The sequence below is a fragment of the Taudactylus pleione genome, unplaced genomic scaffold, assembly GCF_031769625.1.
Source record: "Taudactylus pleione unplaced genomic scaffold, aTauple2 ptg000282l, whole genome shotgun sequence".
NCBI lineage: Eukaryota > Metazoa > Chordata > Amphibia > Anura > Myobatrachidae > Taudactylus > Taudactylus pleione.
The window spans coordinates 5,039,683-5,061,333 of record NW_028284684.1 but is presented as its reverse complement, the minus strand read 5'-3'; the positions used below and the strand labels follow the sequence as shown (position 1 = coordinate 5,061,333).

The window sequence follows — 21,651 nt, the reverse complement described above, 5'->3', positions numbered from 1 at the left end:
GGAAAGCTGCACATATGAATAGCCACATTTCTGTGCATTCTATATGTTCTGTAGTATGCATCAAGGTGGTTTACATCCTGGAGTAATAGTAGTAACTTACCAAACACTTAGCCTTAGAGAAAGCTGTGAACAGTGCTAATAGTAAATGTTATAGTCACATTACCCTATTCATACACAATTTAATAATATAATAAAGTGTCATATGCATAAGAGATAACTTTTGGAGAGTGTTATTAATAAATGCAAATGTTGCATTTTCCATATAAAGCTAATTAGAAAAAAAAAAATGAAATACTAATATCTGTTGATTCACCCTTTAAACGTCAATGTTAATCTTCGTTCCTGTCGCTGCCCACATGATCAATTAAGTAATGTTAATAAACAGCCGCATCTTAATTTATTTATAGCAGCCAAACTAATGTAATAATTATGTACTATCAGTTGTAGATATCAAGATCCAATCTGCATATCAGCAGCTTGTGCTGGGGATCGTCATTTTCATCAGTGCAGCTTTTTGTTCCAACCCACAAGAGCCTCTTGAGTCCACGTTTACCTCAGTTACAATAATGTGAACACACACCTGTTATATTTGGGTCTAGCTTGCACTCCCCCCTAGTTTGCTTCTCCAGAGCTGTAAGTGTACTTTTGGTACAGAAATGGTATTTTTCTGTGTAAGAAGTAAATAGACTTATGTCTAAAGCCGGCCATACACAGTGCGATTTGCACCTTGCGACACAACGGGGTTTCCGACGGCCGACACATCGGGCGTTCCCCACACACGGTGTGGTCGGGTGGCCGACCGCCTGGTATGCCAGCACCCCCTCCCCCGCCCGCATAGCGCTGCATTGGATTGCACATCGCAACTCCAGATCAACTGAACCTGCTGTAAGATCTGGAGGTGCGATGCATGATCCCACGGGTGCGCGCACTATCCGATATCATGCCCATACATGGTACGATATAACATCCTTATCGTACCAATCCGTCGGATCGCCTGCTTTATCGCACCGTGTATGGGCACCTTAAGTCATGCACCGCTGAGAGTTTAAGGTGCAGAATTGAAGTGCCAGAGTCTACCAATATGTGCCAACACCAAATTAAAAGCAAAAAACATTATAAATTATTCTGATTCAAAAGTATAAATTGGTGTCAAGACAGTGAAATAGAGTCTACTGATAGTGTGCTATCTATCTGTATCATACTTACCAACTCTCCCTCATTGTCAGCTGCTATGTCAGGGAGTCTCCCTATCTCCCTGTCTCCCTGAAGAGTCCAGCAATCTCCCTGATTCCACCTTACCCCCAGTATGAAGCTGTTAAAAAACAGAAATATATACATTCAAATGGGATCATTAGTATAATTTCTATGCATTGGTTACAGGGCCCACTTTTACTCACACTCATAGCTGTTGCTTTCACAATCTCCCTGAAATGCTTTTTCGAAAGTAGGCAAGTGTGGTTTTTATGTCTCCTGGGTGACCCAGGGGAAGGGAACATATTTGCAAAACACGCTTTAAATAGTCTGTACTTAATAAACAGACATAATAAACAGACATGTCAGAGGTGATACGTCTTCTTTATAGAAGCTGCCTATTCAAAATTACAGCAAAAGAACAGGACAAAAACATTGTGATTTATTGCATTTATTAGCGTAAGATACATTTTGTATATCTCCATGGCAATTCTCTACATTAAAAAAATGTAAAATCACAAACAACCTAACAAGCTAGAGACTGATTACATGGATGGGATTGTTAATGAAGTAATGTAAACAATCTAAAGGTGCCCATACACGGTGCGATGAAGCAGCCGATCCGACGGATTGGTACGATATCACTGCTATATTGTACCCTGTATGGGCATGATATCGGATAATGATCGCACGCGTGGGGTCGTACATCGCACCTCCAGATCTTACTGCAGGTTCAGTTGATCTGGGGTTATGATATGCGATCCCATGCAGCACTATGCGGGGTAGTGGGGGTGGGTCGGGTTGGTGGAGGGGGGTTCTGCATATCAGGCTTTTAAATTAGCTTTTCAAAGGGGAATAATTGCTTTTGGATTCTAGCTGTAATTCGCTGAGTGGACCTAATTTTATGGGAAATAAGTGCAACTTGACTTTTCTCAGTAATTATTTTATCTTATTTTTTGTATTCTATGCATTTTCAGTAAAATAGAAATTATATGTCTACAATCTTTTTAAAAAAATATTCTGCTTCATGATGCTATACATTATACAATGATGTGGTGCTTCCCAGCAGTGTAAAAGTAATTTAAATAATTTATCTCTTTGTGTCTAGTAACTTGATATATCTTTTTAAAACCTAACCTTTTCTTCATCATGTGCGCAATGAATTTGCTGAAGGAAAGTTGGATCTTTTCTTTCCTCTTTCCATTAAATCACCATGCCTAGCAGGCTACTGTGGCAGTGATAGATTTAAAATAAGGTGCCATTATGTTTGCATTTTGTGTGATCTGTTCCTGATTCATGATGGTTTCCTCCACTTTGCATGAACTCAAAGCTTGTCATCCAGAAATCACAAGACAACTGCAGAGTAAGAGCTAAAGAAAAGACTAGTTAATATTACAATATGATAGCGGGGGAAAAAAAATCAACAAAGTGAATCTCAGCTCCCATTGAAGTTTATTATTAAAATAAGTACAATGTACCCATATGCAAGGTTATATTATATGTAGAGCTTTAAAAAAGAGCATATTGCACCAAAACTTTATCTTTATTATGCATTGTACTACTTTATGCTAAAGTGTTAATCAGAGAAATACAAAGAAAGAACAATCAAATAACCAATATATTGCATAACATAGGCAAATGCAGGGGGGGTTCCAGTTGCTCAGAAACAACCCTCCGTGGCAGCTCAAATCATGACCATAATAGCAGTAATATACTGTATAATATAATTTTAATAAAGCTGCGGCCATGCCCAACACCTATGGGGTGGGCATGCATATTTTTCTACTGTGATTGCTGGCCCTGTATATTGTATGACTGAAGTTTTTTATACAATGGACTTTGTATTACACAGACTACAGCTTGTTAAGTGCTACTTATGCCCTCTTAATGGATTGGCCAAACTTGCTGTAAAATCAAGCATTTGGAAATCCCTCTCTAGAAGTCCTGCCTTTGCCCCTGCATAGTATAGTGAACTAGAAACTGACAATTATGATACATGAACATTAAACGATACACAAGATGCAAGGAGGAACAATTTTGGCATAATTCATTGGTAAAACATAAAGGGCCTATTTATCAAGCTTTCTGTCTGCAGCAATATAAAATCTTCTTTGCTACAATGTATAGAAAGAAAAGTAAAACATTGTCATAGCTGAGCGATTCTCAACTCCCCAGCAAAACTATCCAGCAGAGGTAAGATTAAGGCCAGTTATTGTAGTTGTGAAGGAGTTCATGTGTTATAAGACTCTTTTTTTACTTTGAAACTAGATAGTGAGGCAAGTTATGTTTTTACAGACTGTAGAGTACATGAAACACATGTTGTTGTACTTAGAATTTATTGCCCTCCCCTTCCAACATTCAGCTTATAGTAGAGGTAATACAGAAGGCATCTGAACTACAAGCATTGTTGATTATTAGTGTGAGGGATTTCAATAGTGTGAGAGCAGCATGGAGGCTCGTACATCCTAACCAAATACATACATAATCCGACTCTTATGGATATTTATCTAGAATAGATATGGCCTTTGTGTCTTGGCCACTACTGAAACTGTCTGGGGGAGTATCAGACCACTCACTTCTTATTCTTAAACGTTCTTTGAGAAAAAGACATGTTGATACAATATGGAAACTAAATTTTAATGGGCATAGATGATATAAAATTTGTGCATATAATTAAACATACTCAAAGTTATTATAATTGAAATAAGGACGCGACCAGATATCACATGGTTCCGGGTGCTTTTAAAGCTTTCATGTGGAGAAATGCGATAGCATCTATCACCGCCTAAGCCATAGAAGGAGAATAAGGACAAGTTGAATACAGTATCACTAACTGATGAGATGCATAGTGAACTATTGTTTCCTTCTGCACCAACATGCCAGAGGTAACTTTGCACATCTCAGTATATTCCTCCTGTAATAAAGAAAAAGCCATGGTAGTGTGGTATACATTTTCTTCTATGTTTATACCTGAAGTATGAGACAAATATCAATGCTGTTGCAGCCTTGAACACAACTCAGTCATAATTGCTCTCTTGTTGCATGTATAGAACTAGACCAGCTCTAGAAGTATGCTTGGCTGCATTGCAGCCATCATTATCAGAGCTCAATTGCACCAGCCCTATCCAGAGAGACCTCTGCATACACACAGCCCTTTAAATGCCACAATTCCGTTGATACCTTCTCAACACACTATTGCTAAACTTTACTTAAGTGAGAACACCCCATTGCCAGCCAGTTAACCCTTTTCAGCTGGCAGAGGAGATGAGTCTGATTTGCCCATAGAGGCATGCGCTCAGTTCTGAAGCATGCGCTGTGTGACAACAAGCAAGATCTGTCCACAATACTAAGTTGCATTTAACTCTTCATTGGCCCTATAGCTTACAGATAACAGATCAAAGAGCTGTATAACTCTTCATTGGCCCTATAGCTTACAGATAACAGATCAAAGAGCTGTATAACTCTTCATTGGCCCTATAGCTTACAGATAACAGATCAAAGAGCTGTATAACTCTTCATTGGCCCTATAGCTTACAGATAACAGATCAAAGAGCTGTATAACTCTTCATTGGCCCTATAGCTTACAGATAACAGATCAAAGAGCTGTATAACTCTTCATTGGCCCTATAGCTTACAGATAACAGATCAAAGAGCTGTATAACTCTTCATTGGCCCTATAGCTTACAGATAACAGATCAAAGAGCTGTATAACTCTTTATTGGCCCTATAGCTTACAGATAACAGATCAAAGAGCTGTATAACTCTTCATTGGCCCTATAGCTTACAGATAACAGATCAAAGAGCTGTATAACTCTTCATTGGCCCTATAGCTTACAGATAACAGATCAAAGAGCTGTAGATGTTTGTTTTGCTGAGTTCTACTGAGACTTGTACATGAAATCAGTTACAGTTTCTTGTAAAGCAAATCTAAGACCTACTGTATATATATTTTTATATATATTCAATCCTCATACTGAACCTTCATTGAACTTAGAGACAGATATGACAAAAGGGAAAACTGAACAGGACATAATGACTTTTTTCAACTGTAAATCACCTAAGCACTGATGGATTACCAGTTGAGTGGTTTACATCTCAATTTAAGGATTTCAAGCCCACAGTTACTAAAATTCTATAAAGCTGTGTATGAAGAAGGTATGCTGCCCCACATCATAACGGAAAGCCCTCATAACAATAATACAAAGACCAGCAAAAAAAAAGCCAGGGAAGAATTAATCTTATTGCTCCATTTTCTTATTAACACTAGAATCACTTATAAACAAGGCAATCACAAAAGCAATTTGTAGACTATATACATGCATCCACGTTGGACACAGTAGTGACAGTTTTAGAATTATTTATCTTTTAGAGACTTTCAAAAGCTTTTGTTTCTGTTGACGAGTCATTCATTTGGCTGGGGTTTGGCAGAAATGTGAGTCAGTCATGAATTCCTAAGATGGACAAACATCCTGTAAAACCTCCCGAAAGCTAGAGTAAGAACAAAAGGACAATGTTCAGATGTCTTTATCCTGGAGTATGTACCATTGGTGCTTAATATCACTCACACCCTTTGCTGATGCAAACCATAGTCAAGATAATACAAAAGAGTGAGAATTTAGTAGTATTCCCCGTGGGTGAAAAAGAAGAAAATGTATCACAGACTATTATATGTTAAAGCATATAAAGCACCTAGCGGATTCTGAAATATCTGTGCAAAATAAGTTTAATGGGGCCTATCCATTAGGCGACCTGAAAAACTGAACGTCTAGCATCCAGTCCTTCAGGTCGCCGGGTGCGGTGCCCGCACTGAACAGCGTTCACTGAATGTCTTTCAGTGCAGGATCCCGACCTCCTATCTCAGGACATGGGGAACCTGACGATCGTGGTCAGGTTGACCAGCATGTTCTGTAGATAGTCGGGGTCGGCAAGGACCCAGTGTGCACACGCTTCGCTGGTCCTTGCCGGCTATCCATTACACGACTTTGTGAGCAATGCAACCAAAACCTCCTGGTTTTGGTCAGATCATTCCAAAAGTTGTGTAATGGATAGGCCCCTTAAGAGAGAAAAACAATTTGAGAAATAATCAGGACATAAAATGTACTGGGACAAATCAGTCTTCTTTCCAGTGGGCAATATGCCCTATTTTCATGCCAGCTAATGTATGCAAAAGCTTTCCAGTTCTTAGGTATAAATATAAGATTAAGTGGGTATTTATCAAAGCTGGGAGAGAGAGAAAATTGTGAAAGATAACATTACTAACCAATCAGCTTCCAGTTTACATTTTGCATGCTGTGTTTAAAAAATGATAGTTAGGAGCTGATTGGTTGGTCATTTATTTTTTACAATTTTATTTCTCTCACAGCTTTGATAAATACCCCCCTAAACCCACTTGAAAATACTGATATAAGATTTAGCTATAACATTTAAAAAAAAAATATGGCTTATATGGCAGAGTTTGAAACTTCCAGCTATATTTGCAAGAGCATTAAACACATGCCTTCCTCCCTCTCCTCTCCTCCACTTGCATTCTCTTCTAGCCCACCATGGTCCTACTACCCCACTGCTAATCCCTCCTCCAACCCTCCTCTCCATGCCACCTCATCCCACCTCCATACACATCTCGTTAAGCCCCCTCCCTACTCACCACCTAAAGGTTGCCTTCCCAGCATTGGTGACCTCACAATCTCTCCACTCTATTCATCTCGGTCTCCAAAATCAATCTCACATACTCGTTACAGTAATCCTGAAAATCTCAGTCACATCTCTCCCACAAACTCTGTCCCTTTATCCTGTGCACTCTGGAATGTCAATAAACTGGTTCCCACTCATGACCTTTTCATCTCCAACAACTTGCATCTCCTAGCCATTACTGAAACCTGGATTTCACCTTCTGACACCACTTCTGCTGCAGCTCTCTCCTCTGGGGGCCTCACCTTCTCTCACACCCCTCGGCCTGGGGGTCGCCATGGTGGTGGTGTTGGCATCCTTCTATCCCCTGGTTACACCTACCAACTTATACCCCCTGAACCATCCCTTACATTCTCTACATTTGAGGTTCACACTATACGTCTTTTCCAACCAGTACACCTGCGAGTAGCTGTCATTTACCGTCCCCCTGGCCCTCCCTCCAAATTCCTTGACAACTTTGCTTCCTGGCTCCCTCACTTTCTCTCCTCAGACCTTCCCTCCATTATCTTAGGTGACTTCAATATTCCAATTGATATCCCCACTGAACTCTCTGCTTCCAAACTCCTTACCCTCACATCCTCATTTGGTCTCTCCCAATGGACCTCCTCACCCACCCATGAGAGTGGGCATTCGCTTGATCTGATCTTTACTCACCATTGTGATATTTCTGATTATTCCAATTCCCCATTCCCCCTCTCTGACCATCACCTCTCTTTTAACTTATCCCTCTCCCCCATAACCCCCTTCACCTCCCAAGGCCACTATCACTAGGCGTAACATTGAGGCCATCGACGCCGTATCCTTTTCTTCCCTACTTCACTCGCTTCTCTCTCCTTTGCTCTCTCTCTCCTGCCCTGAACAAGCTGCTTCCCTATACAATACCTCCCTTACTTCTGCTCTGGACTCTGTTGCTCCAGCGATCACTACTCACCCTCGCAGTTCCACACTTCAACCCTGGCATTCCAAATGCACCAGATATCTGCAAAAGTGTTCCCGAACCGCCGAGCGACAGTGGAGAAGGTCACGCTGTAAGACAGATTTTCTCCATTTCAAATTTATGCTCTCATCCTACAGTGCTGCCCATTCCCTCTCTAAACAGTCATACTTCAAGCACCTCATCTCCTCCCAGTCCTCAAATCCGCAGCGTCTCTTCACCACCCTGAACTCCCTTCTCTGCCCACCCCCTCCTCGCCTTCCCTACTTGCTCTCTGCCTTTGACTTTGCTTCCTACTTCACATCTAAAATTTACGCCAATCGTCAGGATATCATATCCCACCAGTCCCCTATCACTACACCTCCTCCTTTCCCGGGTCATCCCTCCCCTTCCATTTTACCTACACTACCATCCTTCTCCCCTGTATCTGGAGAGGAAGTCATGGCCCTTATCCAGTCCTCCCCCCTTCCACCTCCCCCCTTAACCCTATCCCTTCACGTCTCTTCCGCTACCTCTCTCCCTGTGCCTGTTCCCATCTTGCCCACCTCCTCAATCTCTCCCTCTCATCTGGCACTGTCCCTTCTGCATTCAAACATGCCCTTGTCTCCCCCATTCTTAAAAAACCTACTCTTGATCCTAAAACTCTCGCCAACTACCGACCCATCTCTCTCCTCCCTTTTGCATCCAAACTCCTTGAGCGGGGAGGCAATCGGGAAGCCGACTGCCTAAATACCGGCAGCCGGCTTCCCGACTGTCTTATCCCGGCAAGGGTGAAATGCCGGGCGTCTAGATGTAGACACCCGCATTTCCCCGACGCCGGGAGACCGGCGCCCGGCATCACGATCGTAGTGATGCTGGGCGCCGCGAGAAGACAGCCGCCGGGGGGAGAGGGTTAGGGCTCCCGGGGGGGACTTAGGGTTAGGCACCCCCCCGGGAGGGTTAGGCTAGGGGGAGGGAGGGTTAGGCACCTGCGGGGGGGACTTAGGGTTAGGCATCCCCGGGGGACTTAGGTTTAGGCAGCAGGGAAGGGGGTGGTTAGGGTTAGGCACTTAGAGGGGGGATTAGGGTTAGGCACTTGGGGGGGAAGTTAGGGTTAGGCACCCCTAAGGAGGGTTAGGTTAGTGGATACTTACCTATCCACGATCGGGATTTCCAGCGCTGTCGGGCTTCCGCTGCGTCGCACTCTGCTTCTGTCGGGCTGCCGCTGATGGGAATCGAACCGCCAGCCATGTGGCCGACGGTATTTCATACCAATTCCCTTGAGCGTATTGTTTACAACCGCCTTACCAGCTTTCTTTCCTCCCACTCCCTCTTTGACCCTTTTCAGACTGGCTTCCGTTCTCTCCACTCCACAGAAATTGCCCTCACTAAAGTCAGCAATGACCTCCTTGCTGCCAAATCCAAAGGTCACTACTCTCTACTCATTCTCCTTGACCTTTCTGCTGCTTTTAACACTGTGGACCACCCTCTCCTGCTGCAAATCCTTCACTCCCTTGGTCTACGTGACACTGCCCTCTCCTGGCTGTCGTCCTACCTCTCCGATCGATCCTTCTCTGTCTCCTCTCATGGCCTATCTTCCCCCCACATCCTCTCACAGTAGGTGTTTCCCAAGGTTCTGTTCTTGGACCACTCCTTTTCTTCCTCTATACATCCTCTCTAGGTGAACTCATCAGCTCTTTTGACCTCCATTATCATCTCTATGCTGATGACACTCAGATCTACCTTTCCTCCCCTGACATCTCTCCCTCTCTCCTCACTCGTATCTCCAACTGTCATTCTGCTATATCTTCCTGGATGTCCCAGCGATTTCTTAAACTTAGTATGTCTAAGACTGAGATGATCATCTTCTCACCCTCCCACATAACTTCACCTCCCACTATTTCTTTATCAATTGATGGCACAACTATCTCCTCTAGCCCCAAAGTGCGCTGTCTTGGAGTTATCCTGGACTCCTCCCTCTCCTTTAAACTGCATATCCAGGACTTCCGGTTCCGGCGCCGATGGGTACAGACACTGGCTGACTTAGCTCCGCTGTGAGCCCTGCTAATCGGAGCTACTGCACCGCTTACAAGTGACTGAGAGCCGCATCCTAGGCACCTAACCGGAGGGGAAGACACCCTGATTCTTATGGAGAGATATTTCTCCACTTCAATGCCGGCAAACAAACAGCGCCAGCGCGCAGACAGGAGGAAGACAGAGTCAAACATGGCCGCCACGCCTGATACACAGGTAGGAGACACGCTGGAGCATGTTTCTCCTACCGATTCCCAGTCAATACACACCTTCCCCGCACCTGCCTCTGAAGGTCCACTCACATATAATAATGTAGTAAAAGCAATTCAGGACACAATGGGCCCCATAATGGAAGCACATGCTGACAAGCTGACTCAAGCTGTCCAGGGGAATAAGACTCAAATGAAACAGCTTTCTGACAGAATAACTACTACTGAGCAGAGATTAGGAGAAGTATTTTATGATGTGGCTGAACTCAAAACCAATTCGACCATATTGCAAAAGTCCCATTACCAGCTCATTAATAAAATGGATGATCTTGAGAAACGGTCCAGAAGGAACAATCTGCGTATTATAGGCCTCCCAGAGTCAATTAAAGGGCCGGCTCTCATGCATTTTATACAGTCCTCTTTGCCACAGCTACTAAATATACAGGATATTAGTCCTGCTATTATTATTGAACGAGCTCACAGATTGGGTCCACTACACACATCTCCTGAAAGCAAGCCGCGAGCAGTAATATTCCGCTGCTTAAATTATTTACATAAAGAAGCCATTTGGTCAGCCTCTAGACGCCAGCGTGACCTGAATGGATCCCGAATACATATATTCCAAGATTACTCTGCTGAAATCACACGTGCTAGAAAAGAGTTTTCTCCTCTATGTTCTAGACTTTTTAAGGCCAATCGGAAATTTGCTTTGCTATACCCCTCTCGTCTAAGGCTTTTCGATGGTGACTCATTTAAAGATTTTTCGAATGTAGCAGATGCAGAGGGTTACTTGTCTGAAGAGGCGTCTGCTGTTTCTGCCGCTGATGCTGCGCCCTGAGTCCTGTTCACGTTTGACCTGATTGCCTTTCCTTGCTCCTTGAATAATTAAGTGACTCATGTTCCTCTTATAAAAAAAAAAAAATACTGCTAAGCATAAAATATTTTGAGTTAGGCATCAGATATCAACATACCGACTTAAAGTATGTGTCTTATATCCAATGCCTACCTTCTCCATTAAGTAAGGTTCTTTCATGTTTGTGCCGTTCTTTCGTTAGCGCCGATCCGCTCGGACCGGGTCGATGGCCCCCCACAGAGCATGCGCACGACGGCGATATTGCATTAGAACCGCTGGCTATAGCCCTGCGCAACTCCCCAATCTTCTCGGGAATACGTTTAGGTAGCTATGAGGCGAAGTTGGCTCTTTTTGCCGACGATATGTTACTATTCATCTCCGATCCCCTTCGTTCTATTCCGAACATTACTTCTATAATAAATTGATTTGGATCCTTTGCAGGGTACAAGGTTAATTTTACAAAATCGGAGATGCTACCCCTGGGGGGAGATACTTCCATGCTTACGTCACACCCATCCTTTTCCCTTTTCTCAATATGTAAGTCTTCCCTTAAATACCTCGGAGTACAAATCCCAACTCGATTAAAATCTTTGTATGATGTAAATTTTTTGCCAGTTATTTCATCAATCAAGCAGCCATTATTACACTGATGCCTCTTCCACTATCATTATTAGGCAGAATAACAGTTATTAAAAGTATAGTTTTCCCTAAACTTTCTTATTTATTACAGATGCTCCCTATTGGCCTTACCAAGACAGATGTTAAGCAAGTTAATTCCCTTTTTTCTAACTATATATGGGCGGGGAAAAAGCCTCGGATTGCTTCTGCAAAGCTAAAATTACAGAAGGGTGACGGAGGATTTGGAGTTCCTGACATTGACTCTTTTACGCAAGCTGCGCTCTTTAGATACATCTCTGATTGGTTGCTGAAGAGATCTATTTTTATTAATTGGGATTTAGAAGAGGCTCTGTTTCACCCCTTCTCACCTAGCGCACTCCTACATACCCCAAAACGCTTATTATCTGCTAACATACTAACTAATGTCTTATTTACAGATACATATAAGGCCTGGCTCTCCATTAGCACAAAACTACGTAGAAATCCCACTAGCTCTCCATATAACACTTTTTGGGGAAACCCCTGTTTCTCTCCGGGTTTAGAGAATAAAACGTTTCTCTCTTGGAAAACTGCAGGAATTGCTGCCATAAGAGACATATTTGATCCGGGAGGTATAATCCTTACATTTCCCTATTTAAAAGACACATACCAATTACAGCATAATAATTTCTTTATGTACCTACAGGCTCGACATTTTGCGCAAAATCAACCCTCAGCCCTATTAGAAGGTCAAGATGTTGATCATGTGGTTACTTTACTTACTTTTTTACGTAATAATATTTTTAGAATCAAATTTTTATACCCAGAGCTTATAGCTCCACAAAAAGTAGCTCTTTGGCAACGGTCATATTTGAAATGGTCAAACGATATTACTTCCCTGGAACCTCCGGAGAAATGGCTAAATCATTGCTCTATTTCATTGAAATATTTACAATCTGCTGCCTTACAGGAGGTACACTTGAAAATGCTACACAGAGCGTATATATCTCAATCACAGAGAAAATATATGGTACCTAATGAATCTGGTAGATGTTTGAAATGTCGGGCTGCAGAAGCATCCTTTTTTCATAATTTTTGGCAATGTGGCAAAATAATTTTTTTTTGGGACAAAACCATTAATTTTATAAATACTATTTTCTCCTTAAGATTAGCCAAAAATCCTGCTGCTTGCCTTCTCCTATTTTTTTCAAATTGGAATCTTGACGCTAGAGGCAAATCTATCATACCCCTACTTACAGTTATTCTCACTATAGCTAAGAAACTTATATTAAATCAATGGACCTCTAGGTTTCCTCCTACAGTAACTGGTATTAAGAACATGCTCTTACAAATTTTGTTCTTTGAGCGACAAGCCACTCTACTTGACATAGAGAAAGGTGTCACTCGTTTTTATAAAAAGTGGGGCTCTTATATTGATCAACTAGATGCTGAAACCCAACAACATATTCTAAAGATTTTTGAACCCACTGATTGGTTTTTAATGCGTAAGCTGGAGACTAATGTTTGATTACTTGAAGATTTAGATTCCGCTGTGTGGTCGGTTTCATAATACCTTATGTCTTATCGTAAAAATTGTACAATCTTGTCTACCCTTGGTATTGGATTACCTTATCATCCCTATGTGTTTTTCCTCCCCCCCTCCCCCATTCTTTCTCTTTCTCTTCTTCTTTTTCATTTTCTACTCTTTTATTGAGCTTTATACAAAACAAAACAAGGAACAAAATGATTAAGGTTTTTGTCAATTATATTCTATATGTTTATTTCCTTATTCCTTTATGTTATAGTATCATGATGCAATTGGTTCTCTTTCATTGCCTTTTGTGTAGTCACATTGAAGGGTCCTTTCTGCCTACGGACTATGAAAAGCTATCTATATTATTTGATGATATCCTTATACTTTGTTAGGCTATGTAATGATACTCATAATTTGTACTGTATTCTTTCTACAACTTTAATAAATTGTGATATAAAAAAAAAACGCATATCCAGAACCTCTCTCAGCCCAGTCATTTCCATCTTAAAAATATTGACAGGATCAGACCCTTTCTCACCCAGGATGCTACCAAGACCTTAATACACACACTGGTCATCTCAAAATTACTGTAACCTTCTCCTATATGGCCTCCCCAAATCCCATCTCTCTCCTCTCCAGTCTATCCTTAATGCTGCTGCACGGCTTATCTTCCTCTCCAAACGCTCTACATCTGCCTCCCCTCTTCTACAAGCCCTCCACTGGCTCCCCTTCCCCTTCAGAATCCAATTCAAGGTTCTCACACTCGCTTACAAATCCCTCACACACTCCTCTCCCATTTACATCTCTGACCTCATCTCCCTTCACTTTCCTGTCCGCCCTCTTCGTTCAACAAATGCACACCGCCTCTCATGCCAACTGATTACTTCCTCCCACTCCCGCCTCCAAGACTTTGCCCGTGCTGCTCCCCACCTCTGGAACTCTCTCCCTCTCCCCATCAGACTCTCCACCTCTCTACAATCCTTCAAACGGGCTCTCAAGATCCACCACTTCATCAATGCTTTCCAGCTCTCGTCCTAACTTGCTACTACATGCTCCCTCCTCCCTGTCTTCCCCATCTGTATCATGCCCATCTGTCTGCCCCTCCCCTTCAGAATGTAAGCTCTTGTGAGCAGGGCCCTCTACCCTCTTGTGCTTCTCCTTACTTTATGTTCATCTTCTTCTTACTCACCACTAGGACACCTAACACTTGGTGCCTATGCTTTGTTGCTTATGTGGGTGTTATGGCCACCTATGTATCAATGTATATTATCCATGTCCTTGTCCTTCATTGTATTGTATTTTACTGTAAGTCACTTTTTGGTTATGTACCTTATAAGGCGCTGCGGAACACTTGTGGCGCCATATAAACGATGATTTATTTATTTTCTTATTTCTTAACAGTTTCTTATATAGCGCAGCATATTCCGTTGCGCTTTACAATTGTAAACATTAATAGAACAAAAATGGGTAATAACAGACAGATATATAGGTAGGATGATAATAATAATAATAATAATAATAATAATAATTGGCCAGGGCGTTGGAGGTGAATTTGCCAATTCACATTTTTACTGATGTTTTTTGTATTACTAGCTCCATAATTGATAGAACATTGGAAATATCCTTCTAAACCATCTAGTTTAGCAAGGAAAATGCTGCTAAATAAAGAATTACCCATGCACAGAGTAAAATATGCACATAGGTGTGTTCATACAAGTTGGAAAAGATTTGGAATGCAAGGGTACAAAGGTATTTGCATAGTAGGACATACTATATTGCATATAATGTATTATATTGTGAATGTATACTATTGTGAATAATGTATTACACAAAACAATAATATATGTGATACAGAGATATATTAGAATATGAGGTTGTAAATTAATTTGAAATAGTGTATTTTCATGTTTGTTTTTTCACTTGCTGTCTTTAATATACTCCTGTGAAAGATCAAGAGAGTCATGAATGCAACACTGTTAATAATAATAAAAAAAATATTAAACACCTATATATGTATATAGGGTTTTGCATTATTTGTAATTCACCGTCTTTGCCCCTTTACAGTGAAAACTAGTTACCATTGCACCATGCTGTTCTTCAATAATTTTTTCTGCCCCTATTTCTGAGTTTATACAAAGTATTCACGTCTTTCCAAAAATGTAATCATCTGTCCCTATTGCTTTTCTCTCTTATTAGGGGCTCTGTGTAAGGCATTGTCATGTCATGCTGTAAATCATTCTCACTTGTATGCAGTTTCTATTTTATAGATTTAACAAGTGCATCTTTATTGTTCGGATGGTTTTGTTGTCTGTAACATACCTCAGCTTGACTTAGTGGTATTTAGTACAGAATCCTGGCGTTCCAGGCAGAGGGTAGTGCAGCTACAATGCCGAGAATGTTTTCTGCTCTGGGGAGAGTCTGATTTTCACAGTTCAATGTTATCAATTATGGAGGGAGTGTGATGTGTATAAAGGAGAATCTGTTTTAATGAGAAGACTATTTCATTGTTAGGTGCGACTTGTTTTTAATCTTTTTCTCTTTTACACTTTTGTTCATTCAAGATCGAACAACCATTGTTGGATTGCTGTACCATACTATGCATCGCCTCTACAGGCAGATAAAACCTAGTGACACCAGGTATGTCTAACATCATGAAAACTTGTATTGTTTATTTTTAAACTTCAATCGAATAGGTTGCGAAGGGCCTTTTGAAAAGTAGGGACTCATAGTCATATGTCACACTTATTCTGACTCCATATTCTTATTAAGGATTCCATGTGAATCCTGTCACTGTTAGGCCAAAGCCAACTTGTATCACTCTAGTCCATGTTTTTCAGATTGTCCTCCCAGATTTCCTTTGATTGCATCATGGCAGAGTTTTTCAATGGAGAACAGTGTATAATCAGAAGTCTTTCTTTGTATTTCACTTGTATGGAAATTACAAGAATTGAAAACCTTAAGCACCCTGAATTGGTTATATTCTCACATGAAAAATAATACCTTTCAATGTAATTATGTTATATGGTGGTGCTAATCAAACCAGGTTCGGTGAGAGCTGAAAATTAGGTAAAAGATCAGAAAATATGCAGAAAAAGCAGCACTATATATATAAATGTAAACTGGGAAGCTGTTAAACATGACAACACATTAATTAAACTTGCCAAATTATTGACACATGGATACATTTACATTTCAAACATGTAGAGCAATAAACAGTATATATAATAAAATCAGGATGCATGCACATGTATCAAACCTTGGAGAGAGAGAAAGTACCAACCAATCAGCTTCTAATACCACTTTCAGACAGAAAATGGCAAAAAAAAATGGATTTTTCCAGACTTTTGTGTACCGGGTTGTTTTGCCATTCTCTGTCTGTACCCCCCTTCAGACAGAAGAGCAAATTACCGGGTCAAAAAATTCAACCCGGTAATTTGCTGATTTACACGTGTATTTCTTCTGTCTGAAAGGGCCAACCTGGGACTAAATTCCTGTGTCTCTGACCCTGGTAAATCCCTGTGTCGAAGTCCCGGGAATTTAGACCACCAAATCACCGTGTTGAAATGTTTAACCCGGTAATTTGGATTCTGTCTGAAAGGGGTATAACTGTCATTATTCAAACACTGCCTGTAAAATGACAGTTAGTAGATGATTGGTTGGTACTGTATCTCTCTCCACTTTCTCTCTCTCCAAAGCTCCATCTCCACGTAAAACTCATTAAACATCATCTCTAATAGGCAGCAGTGATATATTTGTTTTTATCCAATTGGTATATAAAGTGCAAATGTCTCTGTACATAAAGAAATAATAATACAGTCCCAGGTACTCTTTGGGGACCTTGATCTAGGACATGCTCAGCAATGCACAGTTATATAAGGAATCTTGCCTGAAATACTCCTGAGGTCACCAGGAGTGAGTTTGTCCATTTACTTAATAGCTGTGTTGGGCACCAATGCATGCAGTGAATTATATTATCAGCTATATTAAGCCCTTGTATATATATTATGCACTTATTTAAAAGCACTATGAGATGCCTTTATACCTACACGTAAACATAAAGAGCTTGATTCTGAGTCATACGTAATACATACGCATCTGCATACACACATTGAATATGTATTACGATCACTATGTAAATGCAATTCAGGATTCTGAGCTATAAACATTTGTGTATGCAATGCACAGCAGCTCCATCTGCAAAGGCAGCAGTCATCACTATTATCATTTCCCCCTATCCTATGCTGGGTGCAGGCAATACGGTATACACACTGCATGCACAGTACTGTGAATGATGAGTAACTCTGGCAACACGGCCATGACATGCCCATGTGATGGTTCTCTGGGGGTCATTCAGACCCAGTCGTTAGCGCCGATGCGCTCGGACCGGGTCGATGGCCCCCCACAGAGCATGCGCATGACAGCGCCGGTCATAGCGGGTCTCGATCCAAAGGGGGCGAGCTGTCGATGTTGATTGACAGCTCGCCCCGTTTGGAAGGCGGGCCGGGGGGGTGGCATCCCAAACGGGGGCGTTCCCACTGACCGCCTGCCATTTGGGTGCGGCCCCACTGACATCACTAGTGATGTCAGTGGAGAGCTTCCGGCTCAGACAGAGCCAGAAGCTCTCCGGGGCTTACGACAAGGGAGACCCTACCCTAGGGTTTCGTCGTAAGCCCCGATGGTCGCGATGGTCTTCACCATCGCGACCATCACCTTAGGCGGTCGTAAGGCTGTGGGTGTTAACACACAGCCTTACCACCGCAAAGGAGGACGTCTTGAAAATTCAAGACGTCCTCCCCTCATTCAGACCGACCGCACGCTCTGTGCGACCGGCTCTGAATGAGGTCCTCTTTGTGGCAAACACCCAGTTTCCTCCCAGAAGTGTCTACCACTTGTCTACAACTACCCTTACATGCCACCCCCTGTCTACCAGCTTTTCACCTACATACCCCATTGCCCACCAGCTTTTCACTCACCACTTTGCCCTCCAGCTTTTCCCTCCTATGTCCTGCTTCCCACCTATGAGCCCACATTGTACCTTCATTTTACCTGACTTTATTATTAGAGCATTTTCCAATAACTGGTTTCCTTCCCTCTTTTTGCTAGCCATAGCTTAACAATCCACCAGATAGACAGTCCAGCACAAATCTGTGGTCACTATCATACTTGCCTACTTTTAAAAAAGCATTTCAGGGAGATTGTGAAAGAAACACCTACTGTATGAGCGTGTGGTAAGGTGGACATGAACTGCTGCATCTAATAGACGTGTCATAAAATTGATTTACATCCAAATATAAATAAGCCCCAAAGCAGTTAGTAAGATCTACTTGTTTATAAGAACACACTGATACTTTACAGAAAATGCAGGTAGTCATAAGGATCATTGTTTCTTATGACCAATGCAGGGAAATTATACTAATGATCCCATTTGAATGTACATATCTCTGTGTTTTGTTTTTTTAATATAATAGCTTCATAATGGGGGTAAGGCACAATCAGGGAGATTGCTAGACTCTTCAAGGAGTCAGGGAGATTGCTACTATTTCAGGGAGTCTCCCTTACAATCATTGAGAGTTGGCAAGTATGGAAACTATCTCACACCCACAAAGGTATGTGTACAAATAAGTCTGATATATATTAGGACCATTATATGGTGCAGCTTCTATCTTTCTCCACCACCTGACTTCATCACTCTCAGCTACACAAGAACATATGCAGCAGCCACATGCACTGGGTACCTTGTGACTGAAGGAGTTAAATGACATTGATACCTAGGGATATATTTACTAAAGTGAGAGTTTCTAGAAGTGGAGATGTTGCCCATAGCAACCAATCAGATTCTACTTAACATTTAACTAGCATTAGACATTAGAGCAGGCCTGCTGGTGCAATCTTTGTGATCACAGCGCAAAGGGGAGCTTCAGTGGAGATCTCAGGTGTTAAAGTAGGCCAGAACGGGGCAGAATTGTGTTCCGTCAGTTCTGTACTTTACCCGGCCAGTCGAGGCGCCAGACTAGAAAAGTACCGGACACCTGCTGAAATTTTGTTACAGGCAGGCGCGCGGCTCCATTCCTATAGTGGCAGCCGGAGACTGGAGCTCATTCCTGAGCTCCGCCTTCCGGCTCCAGCAGGGGTTAAAGGGAGTGACGTCATGACATCTCTCCCATAGTTTCGAGTAGCAGTCGGACCGGATGGCAGCGGACACAGGAGCAGGGCTTAAGGTAAGTGTGTAAGGGGCACTACTACTGGGGGCACTACTAATGAGGGTATTACTAATGGGGACATAACTGCTGAGGGCACTACTACTGGGGCACTACTAATGGGGCAATACTAATGGGGGCATAGGATAGGGGGTAATGCCTAAGGGGTACCACTCCTAGGGGCACTGCATAAGGGGCACCACTACTGGGGCACTGCATAAGGGGCACCACTACTGTGGACACTGCATAAAGGGAACCACTACTGGGGGCACTGCATAAGAGGCACCATTACTGGGGGCATTGCATAAAGGGCACCACTACAGTGGGCATTGTGTAATAGGGGCACTACTGCTGTAGGCATTATGTGTAAGGGGCACTACTGCTGTGGGCAGGGTATAAGGGGCACTACTACTGTGGGCATTATGTGTATTAGGGGCACTACTACTGTGGGCATTGTGTATAAGGGGCACTAATGTGGGCATTGTGTAAAAGGGGCACTACTGTGTATCATAACATGAATAAGGGACACTTATGTAGTGTAATGTGAGTCAGGGGCACTATGTGAATAAGATTGTGCTACTGTGTGGTGTCATTTAAATTGGGGATACTATTGTGTGATCACGCCCATTTCTTTTGAGACCCTGCCCCTTTTTGCCTACGGCCCACGCTGTCCCTTTATTGAAAAAGTGCAGAGAATGGGGGGTGGAGTTTCACCACGTCTCGAGGACCACTTTAAGCACTGGGTGATCTGGGTGATCCCCATATCCCAGCACTTTAGGCAGCTTAATGGTAGCATCAAGCATGGATGTACATGTATTCTGATTTGTCCCATCAGCATACAGTACAATCACTTAGGATGTATGCAACCAGGTCAAAAGCAGCTATATCAGTGTAGAAATCTTTTTTACTCAGTGTATTTAAAAATGGTCATATCATGCCTTAGAGCTTTGTTTTTAAATGAGTTATTTAAATAAACAAGTGTAGTAAATGTACTGTGTCACTCAATATAAATAACAAGACTTAATTGCTTTTAATTTATTTTTGTTTTCTTTTGTTTACTGTAGTGATTGTTTTGAATGAATGAGAACTTTGTTCAAACTTACATAAACATGGGAAATATTCATGGAAATGCAGTAAACTGCGAATAAATGATGTCACTTAGGGGCCTATTTATCAATATTATTTTCACAATTTTTTTTTAAAAAGGGTGTTTTGACACCCTTTTTACATAATTTTAGTATCACATAATTTATTAAACAGCAATTAGAGTATTTTTTTTATGAAAACTACTCTATGTCCTTTAATTTGTATATTTTTAGTATGCAGATCACATTTCCCATACTTGTAATGGGGAATGTGATCAGCCTGAGATTTACTAAAAATAATTTGGAAAAAAATAAGTGGGAAAGCCCTGTGATAATAATAATGCCATCTTCAGAGGGCGTTGTCAGGGCTTTCCCACTAGTCTCCCGGCTCCTGCTCTGGGAGCCAACCCCTGTGATCAGCTGTGTGGTCTAAATAGACCACAGGCTGATCACGGGAAAAAAATAGTTAAAAGAAACACTTACCTCATTCCAGGGTCTGGAGATTGGTGCTCTGGTGGGGTCCTCTGGGGCTCTGGTCAGCTGGTCTCCGGGCTCCTGCACTGTGACCCTGGTCAGCTGCTGCATAGAACAGTTGACCAGGGGGTCACAGTGTAGGAGCTGGGACACCAGCTGACTGGAGTGGGAGGACTTTATTGGAACACGACCACTGAGGTAAGTGTGAGTGAGCGCGGGAGGGGGGGAGGAAGGGGGGGGAACACGGGGGAGGGGGGCTTGGTGTGTCTGAACACTGTGGAGGGGATTCGCAGGGTCAGAGCTTTATCGCAAAGCTCTGTCCCTGCAAGGGAGTTTTGATAAATTCCTGTGATATTTCCTAAATTCGCAATACCAATGTAGGCAAAAATATCACACTACAAACGCATTTCAAATGCGGATTGTAGTACATTGCAGTCTTAGAAATGAAGCCCATGCCTCAGTCATTCATCTGGTTCTTCGAGGGTGTTTTATCAAAGCTTGGAGAGAGATAAAGTGGAGAGAGAGAAAGTACTAACTAATCAGCATCTAACTGTCATTTCACAGGCTGTTTGAAAAATGACAGAGGCTGATTGACTGGTACTTTATCTCTCTGCAAGGTTTGATCATCTCCCCCATTGTGATGTAAGAGGATGAACATAAAATGACACAGCAAAATGGTAGGCAGGTACCCGTAAATCCCTTCCCTTAGCAACCTAGGGCCTGATTCAGAGCCGCTCGTAAGTGGCAGTACGCTCGTTCCGAGCGATGTTCGCACTTCTGCGCATGCGTACGGTTTATAATACGCATGCGCGAACCAGTCAGTGCGGCCGAAAATCGTTTGTTCGCTATATAGCGAATGCCTGCTACTTTGAGTGA

At 42.2% G+C, this 21,651-nt stretch overlaps 1 protein-coding gene across 1 annotated transcript in view; it reads left to right on the top strand.

Annotated features, from left to right (window-relative positions):
- Window positions 1-21,651, top strand: part of ADGRD1 (adhesion G protein-coupled receptor D1) — a 596,761-nt gene that overhangs the window by 99,439 nt on the left and 475,671 nt on the right. The window contains exon 13 of the mRNA XM_088482162.1: window positions 15,581-15,656. Coding sequence (XP_088338288.1) covers window positions 15,581-15,656 — 76 coding nt within the window. The remainder of the gene's footprint in view (window positions 1-15,580; window positions 15,657-21,651) is intronic.